Here is a 9336-nt window from a genome sequence, read left to right on the forward strand (position 1 = left end):
TCCAACATCCAAATTATAGGGGTACCAGAAGGAGAAGAGGAAGAGCAACAAGTGGAAAAATTATTGGAACAAATAATGAAGGAGAACTTCCCCATTCTGGCAAAGGAAATAGATTTCCAGGAAGTCCAGGAAGTCCAGGAAGCTCAGAGAGTCCCAAAGAAGTTGGACCCAAGGAGGAACACACCAAGGCACATCAGAGTTACATTAGCCAAGATTAACGATAAGGAGAGAATCTTAAAAGCAGCAGGAGAAAAGGAGGCAGTTACCTACCTACAAAGAAGTTCCCATCAGACTGTCATCTGATTTCTCAAAAGACCATACAGGCAAGAAGGGGCTGCAGAGAAGTATTCCAAGTCATGAAAGGCAAGGACCTACATCCAAGATTGTTCTATCCAGCAAAGCTTTCATTTAGAATGGAAGGGCAGATAAAGTGCTTCCCAGATAAGGTCAAGTTAAAGGAGTTCATCATCACCAAGCCTTTATTATATGAAATGTTAAAGGGACTTATCTAAGAAAAGGAAGATAAAAACTATGAACAATAAAATGACAACACATTCACAACTATCAACAAATGAACCTAAAAGAAAGAAAAACAATGAAAACAAAAACTAGGCAAACAACTGGAACAGGAACAGAATCAGAGAAATGGACATCACATGGAGGGAGTTCAAGTTTCACTTATTATGCTTATTATTATTACTTATCACTTATTCACTTATTATTAAAAATTATTATTATAATTTCACTTATATGCAGAATCTAAAGGAAAAAATAAATGAAGAAACAAAATAGAAACTAACTCATAGATACAGAGAAAAAACTGATGGCTGACAGGGGAGGAGGATTGGGAGGCTGGGTCTCCCAGCCTGAAGGAATTATGGAGTACAAATTGATTGTTAAAAAGTTGTCATAGGGATGTAAAGTACAACATAGAGAATATAGTCAATAATATTATTGTGTATGGTGCCAGGAGGGTACCTGAAATACCAGGGAGATCACTTTGTAAAGTGTATGGTTGTCTAACCAGTATGCTGAAACATATGCAATAATATAGAATGTCAAAAATAAAATAAATGTTTAAAAGTTACCCATATATATAACCTATAAACCAACTAACCATTCCTCTTTAGACCAAGATATTTACCCAAGAGAAATGAAAGCATATTTCCCTACAAATCTAGTGTACTCTAGAAATGCTCTAGTTCATAGGAGCATTATGTGTCATAGTCACACAATGGAAAGACCTTATAGGTTCATTTAACACTGGAATCTATTCAAAAGTATAAAGGGATGAACTATTGGCATGCATCAAAACAGGGATGAATCTTAAATTCATACTCAGTGTAAGAAGCCAGAGGAAGGAAAAACAATCTTGCATTATTGTATTTACTGAAACTTGTGCAGGAAACAAACGAATCTGTAGAGACAGACAACTTATACATGGTAGCCTGAGGAATGGAGGCGTGCAGAAGGAGGGTGCAAGGGTTTGCAAAGGTGTGCAAGGACACATTTGGAGGGGTGATGGACACATTCACTCTTTTGATGGTGTTAATGTTTTCACAGTACTGTTTATATGTCCAAACTTATCAAATTGTACACTTTTAATATGTGCAGTTTATTTTATTTTTCTTTCAATAAAGGTATTAAGAAAAGAAAATTAATTCAATAACCCTACACTTGTCTTCTTGTCTCCAAGGACCCTGGAGTCAAGGCAGCATTTGTTAGTTATTTTGTTGTGCCAAAGCAAATTACTCGAAAGATTCATTAGTGACTCTTGAGTGTAAATCACCAAGGACTTTTTGTTTATTCATTTATTTCTAAGTATAGCAAACTAAAAAAAGTAGTTATGGTTGGTAAAGTACAAACCTCCATGCCTGTCTGGAGATATTGAAATCCCAACTCTTTCAAAAGAAAAGAGAGGAAGAGAGTTTCTGGCATTCCACTTTGAGATGATCTTTCCTCTCCTAAATATTAAAATATATAAGAAAATATTTATTAGCCCTTTCATGAAAAAAATCAACCTAATTTGTTGGAGACCACAATATTAGAGAACTTTCTACATGTCCAGAAAAATGCTATATTCAGTATGAACATGAGCAGAACCTACCACTTCCAACTATGTGCCTTTAAGAATTGCTATTTTTAAACTACTTAAGGACATTATGATTGACTGACAGAAAAGTAAGTATAACAGATTTTGTAACATTAGTAATATTTCCCTTTTTGAAACTTTGGCTATAGTTTTCTCTGAGGGAAAAAGATTTCACCTGCCCACATTAAAATCAGATATATGAGTCATAAGATATTTTATAAAACCCTCAAAATATATGATGTAACTTCATAGTAAATATGTGATAATATAAGAATATCCATAATATAAGAAATATCCATAAATTACATCAGCTCTCTTATTGACATCGAATTGTAAAATTACAACACCCAGTGTGTATGTGTGTTTGTGTATCTCTTCATGACTCCAAAAAGATTGGCTGCAGTTATAGCACTCATTAAAAGTCTCTGCCTCTTTTTAAAGAATTATTGAAATATAAAAAGTCAGTTGGTTATAAGTCATTGTCAATTAATTTATTGAATTCTGTTTTGTAATACTTTGTAATATCTTGTGAGAAAAATTTTGAACATCAAGTAATGCCCTTAGCATGTTGAGCTGAGTAAGGTTACATAGTGATGCACGAGTGGCCTGAAAGACAAGGAGAAAGGATGACAGAAAGTCGGTAGACTGCAGCAACCACTATTCACTACTTTTGAATTTAATCTAATATGTTGAATATGTGCCAGAATTCCCTAGTAGGGGTCTACTTTCCAGGCAAACCATGACTGCACGTCAGCACTTCTTCCTAGGCAGGTGACCACTACTCTGTGGGTGTAACAGTATAAATTAGGCAAATCATAAGGTGTGGCTGTGTGTTGACCTTAGGATGAATAAAATACAATAAAAACCAATGAAAAGTAACTTCTTACAAATAACTTGTAGTTTTGAAAGGAATTTTCTTCATTCATTGATATGGAATTACAAGCATTGAAACACTGATTGAAAGCTAAAACTATTCAAGCCTCCCCGCCTCCCGTCCATGTAATTAATTCTGATGCATGAGACAAATGACTGTGGGGCAGCTTTTTGCATAAATTCAGGATCAAAACCCCATGACCTCTGGATTTAACACTGCATTAATGGATAACAGTGAGGGTGGAAACACACTATCAATAAAAAATTCAATAACTTTTTTGAAAAACCAAAGAAAGAAGAGAAGGCAACTATGATTTTTTGGTCACAATTGTAAAGACTACTTCACAAAGTGACTTAATAAAAATAGCTTTTCTTAAAAAATGCAAAAACCCCACAAAATTTTCTAGTTATGATTCAGAGATTTAGAAAATTTAATAAGCATATTCAGTATCACAGCATTATGAATTTAAGTCAAAATATGAATAAATCACTGTATGTGTGCTTTGAGATGTACAAAGGGGAACCCCCCAAACTAGAATTTATTTATTAAAAAATGTATATTTATTCTTACATATTCTATCTCATTTTTCTACCTTCATTTTTCTCTCCATTTGATGCAATACACCTATTGAGACATTTTCCACTGCTCAAAAGTTTTGAATTCCTAAAATGTATTTTGATGCCTTTTAGTGTTTCTGCCATTGTTTGTTTCACTTCTTCCACATTGACAAACATTTCTCTTTGAAGACTTTTTTTTTAACCAGAGGAAACAAAAAAATGTTGCTTGGACAAGATCAGGTGAATAGGGAGGGTAGGGCATGGGGTCATGGTGTTTATGGTCAAAAACTGCTGAACGCTCAGCAGGGTGTGGGCAGGTGCACTCGTAAATCATCCATAGTGAAATGGGCAAACATGTTGAAAGAGTCCTCAAGGAAAATTCACTGAAGCCAAAAGCAGCCTCTAATGACAACAGCAGCTGGTACACTGATACAGATGGGTTCCTACAACACTCACCTAGCAGGGGAAGCCTGTACTACAAGGGGTCTGCCTGCCCTCCAAAGATAATTTCAGTTTGGGGGATTCTCCTTTACATTTATTCAGAAAATTTTTTAGACATTGACAGTGTATGTGGATATGTGTTACTTGTTGCTGTCACAGTGAGAAAAACATGATCCCAACAAAGATGTTGGGGGGTTAAACCCTAACATTGGCTAAACCCTAACATTGTGGCAAGTTTTGTTTGTTATGGGACACAGGAGAGAGTATAGGCTAAGACAGTCATCAGAATTGCAGAAAACTTCCTAGGGGAAACAGTGCTTCCAATGAAAATTGTTGATTAGGTTTGCTCAATTAAGTCTGGGAATGTGGGAAAGGATATAAAAGAGAATTGCTCACCGTAAAAACTGGCACAGAATGCATGGTTCACAGATGGAAGCGGCGAGTGAGCAAAACAAGAGGGGAGATGGCACACCACGTGGAAGGTCATGACTTTTGTTTCAAGCACATTGAAATGGACATGTCTGTGATTTGTGCAAGCAGATATGTTGGGGCAGAGGTTCAATTTATAAGCAGATATATTTGGTAGTTAATTTCATATGTAAGTCAGAAACAATCAATTACTAGAAAGAAATTTAGTATTTATAAAGTGATAGGTGTTATTTAAAATAGTGGGAACTGTGGAGAAAACAGTGAGACTGTATATTTAGAGGTGAAAAGGAAATAATAAGTCCAAGGAATCAAAACAGGTCAAAAGATAACAAAGATCATGTGTGTAATTTTTAAGTTATTTATGAAAGTATTTCATAAATATAAATGCAAAAAAATTGTGTTTACAATAGTATATCCTGCATAATAGCTTCCACACTGATAGAGAAATGTAGAAGGAAGACAAGGGCGGGAAGATATATGCTGTCTTGTGTATAAGCCTTAGCACTGCTCAAAGGAGAAAATACACATAAGAGAAGGAAAAAATCTCAGGTGCCATGTTTGGAGCTGGGGCTACTGCTGGCAACATTCCTCCTTCACCCCTAGGATGCCCTCCCAATGCTGCTCAGCTGGCAGTCATGCAGGGAGCCAATGTCCTCATAAGTCAGCAGAAGGGGAACTTTTTCATGGGAGGCACAGATGGTGGCTATAGCATCTGGTGAGGAACCAAGGCCGCCTCTGTGCCAGGAAAGACATCACATACCTTCAGCACTTCTCACAGTGTCACTGCTTTATTCATATTAACCTGAAGTTGCAGTTTAAGACACATGTTGATGGGGTGCCTTCCTGGTGACCAAACTTTCATGCACTTTTCAAACTTAATAAGGAACCATGTAATGGTAGCAGTATCTCCCGAAAGCATTTGAGGGTAGGGGAGGTATCCATTCATAAAATGAATGTGGGCGAAGCAGCCCTAAGGATCTTCCTTTAATTCCTCTGGAGTAATACTGTACCATGCTGGTCTTTGCTTTTAGTAATAAAACATCAAATTAGGTTTGGAGGGAACTTTGATCTCCCTAAGAATTAAAGTTGCCAAATTATTCTGATTCATCTTTAATCTCTAAGTCTTTGATTTGTATGACTTGTTATAAATGCTTTAGTTGTCTGCCTTTTCTTTTCCATCCTTGTCCCACATCCCACCCTTAGCCCATCCTCCATTCCCTCCCACCATCTCCACTGAATCAAGGGTGCAGGACAGAAAGCCAGTCAGACTAGTTTCCTTTACTCCTTGCACTTTTCCCCACTTGTCATCTTTTAACTAGTCTTTCTCAAGGGTCCTCTGAAACCCCCTCTGTGCCCAAGCACAGACCCCATTACTTCTGCTTAGCAATTACATCTCCTCAGGCAAAGGATGAGGGTAGCTTTGAACCCTACTCCTAGGTTGCCTCTTCATACATGAACCAAATCCAAATTTGCTTTGGTGCCAGAAAAACTGAGCTTGTTTGAACAATACACAGTAACACAAACTGTACTGTTAACAACTGTTTGTTTACAATGTGTGCCTGGGCAGGGGGCAATGAGGAGAATGAATTTCATAAGCTTAATACTTTAGAGCCAAAATTAAGGGGAGTTTTCAGATCAAAAATTGGTCACCATTTATTGTCTGAGTGTCTAATGCAGCCACCCATGGTTCCCAAGAGTTCCTCAGCTGGGTTAATGGGGTCCTATTGTGAATGCCTTACTGCAAAATGACTCGAGTCTAGTGAAATCTCATTAGGGTTAAGACTATTTCAGGGATCCTTAATATTTAAAATTTTCAGCAATTGGAGTTAATTTTATTTTATATTTTCAGTTCATCCAATAGTGTCCTGTACATGTGATGTTTGGCTATATCATTGGCTGTTATGGAAGTTTAGAGTTGTATGTCTCTCTCTATACTGTGGTGTACTTGTGGATTTTTTATACTAAAAATGTTGAATGAAGACTATTTTGAGGATTTGGAAAAAAAGGAAAATATCTTATTATAAAGCTAGAGAAGAGACTCCAATTTCTGGTAAGATTCTACAGAGCAAGTCCAAATTATATATCACACATTTGGACATGGACCAAATTGTTAACTAAATACATAACTTAAATAATGTATTTTATTCTTTTTTTTTAAAGATCTTATTTATTTATTTTTAGAGAGGGAAGGGAGGGAGAAAGAGAGAGAGAGAGAAACATCAATGTGCAGTTGCTGGGGGTTATGGCATGCAACTCAGGCATGTGCCCTGACTGGGAATTGAACCTTCGACACTTTGGTTCACAGCCTGTGCTCAATCCACTGAGCTACGCCAGCCAGGGCTTGTATTTTATTTTTTTACTTAGCTGTGTATAAGAAAAAATTTGGGAGGAGCCAAATGACACTTTCATTACCCATGAAATCATGCCATATTAGCAAATAAATCCAATATCCATAGAAGATTCAAATATAATATGAATAAAGAAACAAAATATAATATGAAATATAGTAAAGGTTACTAGAGCTGATTAAATTAAATTAATTAAAATTACATTTTATATGGATATGTGATCTATATAGTAATCTATCTTAATTATTGGGCATACAGATTGGACAGAAGTAATCAGTGATGAAAAACTATACAGTAACAACATTCATTCTCCTGGGACTGACAGAAGACCCTCAGCTGCAAGTTCTGATTTTTATCTTTCTATTTTTCACCTACATGCTGAGTGTCACTGGAAACCTGACCATCATCACACTCACCTCTGTGGATCCCCACCTTAAGACACCCATGTACTATTTTTTACAAAATTTCTCCTTCTTAGAGATTTCATTCACATCTGCCTGTATTCCCAGATACTTGTATAACATAGCAACAGGTGACAAGGTCATTACCTACAATGCTTGTGTCATCCAAGTATTTTTTACTGACCTCTTTGGTGTAACTGAATTTTTCCTCCTGGCTGCCATGTCCTATGACCGCTATGTGGCCATCTGCAAGCCCCTGCACTATGTGACCATCATGAGCAGCAAAGTCTGCAGGAGACTCACTTTTTTCTGTTGGTTGGCTGGATTGTTGGTCATAACCTCCCCACTTAGTCTGGGGCTAAATCTGAAATTCTGTGATTTGAATGTCATTGATCATTTTCTCTGTGATGCTGCTCCTCTTCTGAAGATATCATGTTCAGACACATGGATCATGGAACAAAGTGTTTTAATATGTGCTGTGCTGACCCTCACTTTGACTCTTATGTGTGTAGTTCTATCCTATAGTTACATTATTAAGACAATTTTAGGATTTCCATCTGCCCAGCAAAGAAAAAAGGCCTTTTCCACCTGTTCTTCACATATGATTGTGGTTTCCATCACCTATGGTGCATGTATGTTCATCTTTATGAATCCTACCGCAAAGGAAGAGGTGACTATTAATAAAGTGGTTTCACTGCTCATTTCCTCTATTTCACCTATGTTAAACCCTTTTATTTATACACTGAGAAATAAGCAAGTGAAGAAAGCCTTCAATGACTTGATAAAAAGAATTGCATCATTCTTAAGTAAAATAAACTAGCAGTCAATAAATAAAGTTAAAATAAAAGATGAATGGCTGCTAAACCTTTCCACTGAAGTTTATAATTTTTTTACTGTTTAATAATCTATATTTCAGTTACATTATGTTTCTCAGTCCTCTTTAGTTTTGCTTACATTGTACCTTAATTGACTTGTTTGTTTCCTTTGTTTTTTTACTCAACCTCTTGTAGGAGATTTGTCTCAATGAAAAAAAATGATAGTGTACTTCTCATACATTCATTTGTAGATAATTATAACCCCATATAATTAGATTTTATGATATAGTAAAAACCATTATTTAGTTTTCCATAAACTGGTAGAATAATACTAGTGATTACTGTATTTACATGTACATAAAATATTATACTATAAAATTTCAAGGTGAATTGTACTTTTATGATAAAATATTGAATAGGATGAATGCTAGCATAATGTAATGATACAAGGAACAACAGAAAAGATAATAGCACCTTTAGTAGTCTAGGTAATTACACAAACAAGAATAACATACTAGATAAAACCTCACAAATATTCTTTTGACTATATAGCCTAAAGTAAAGGTTAAAATTTGAACAATGACATGGTATCAGAGTTACAAATTTATCAGAAATGAAGATAAAGAATCCCATATGTGATCTGTGGATTTCCAGGAAAGCAAAGAATAGAGGATGCAGAGGAGGAGCCAGTGGTTGAATTATGGGTTACAGGGAACTGTTTTAAATGTCCATATGGAGATGAGAGGTGAAGTGTCACAATCAAAGTGGTGAAAGCACATGGAACTAAAAGAATAGCACAAAGTCAAAGCTTTAAAAGTATTATGTAGGGGGACAATTGCCCACTTTTTGAAAGACAACAATTTTCTCTAAGACATTTTTCTGTCACTTCTTGAGTTATGAGCTATGAATAAGGGGGTGGGGACAGTTATATTCCTCTGCTTTTGCAGAACAAGTTCTATTTTTTAATTTACTAATATATTATATATAAACAATTAAATGGTGAATCTAAATGTAACTTTTTGGAAGTTAAAAAATATGTAAACAATCAGATAGCCACACTTCATAATAATTCATGTAAAGCATAAAAAGCTGTACACAAAAGAAATCAAAGGATAATTCATTTGCAAATATATTCATTATTTTGTTTATTGTTGTTCAAGTACAGTTGTTTCCATTTCATTCCACCACTCCCCTCTCTCCACTCATGCCCACATGCCACCCTCAATTTTACCTGCCTTTGTCTATGTCCTTTATACTTTTTCCTTGACAATCCTTCCCCTATTTTCCCCCTGTTATCTCCTCTGACCTCCACTCTGGTTACTGTAAGTTTATTCTTTAATTCAAAGTTTCTGTTTATATCTTGCTTGCTTGTTTCTTTT

At 35.7% G+C, this 9336-nt stretch overlaps 1 protein-coding gene across 1 annotated transcript; it reads left to right on the forward strand.

The window, feature by feature from the left end:
- Positions 1-2097: 2097 nt before the first annotated feature.
- On the forward strand, positions 2098-7962 carry LOC114512994 (olfactory receptor 6C2-like). The gene is made up of 2 exons (XM_028532104.2): positions 2098-2181; positions 7000-7962. Exon 2 carries the CDS (start codon positions 7021-7023, stop codon positions 7960-7962), a length of 942 nt encoding a protein of 313 aa, XP_028387905.1. The 5' UTR covers positions 2098-2181; positions 7000-7020.
- The last annotated feature ends 1374 nt before the right edge of the window (positions 7963-9336 follow it).

This window comes from Phyllostomus discolor, chromosome 2 (genome assembly GCF_004126475.2).
Source record: "Phyllostomus discolor isolate MPI-MPIP mPhyDis1 chromosome 2, mPhyDis1.pri.v3, whole genome shotgun sequence".
Classification (NCBI taxonomy): Eukaryota; Metazoa; Chordata; class Mammalia; order Chiroptera; family Phyllostomidae; genus Phyllostomus; species Phyllostomus discolor.

Bases quoted from the DNA above. Each gene is read 5' to 3' on its own strand.
- LOC114512994 (XM_028532104.2), top strand. From the start codon at position 7,021: ATGAAAAACTATACAGTAACAACATTCATTCTCCTGGGACTGACAGAA.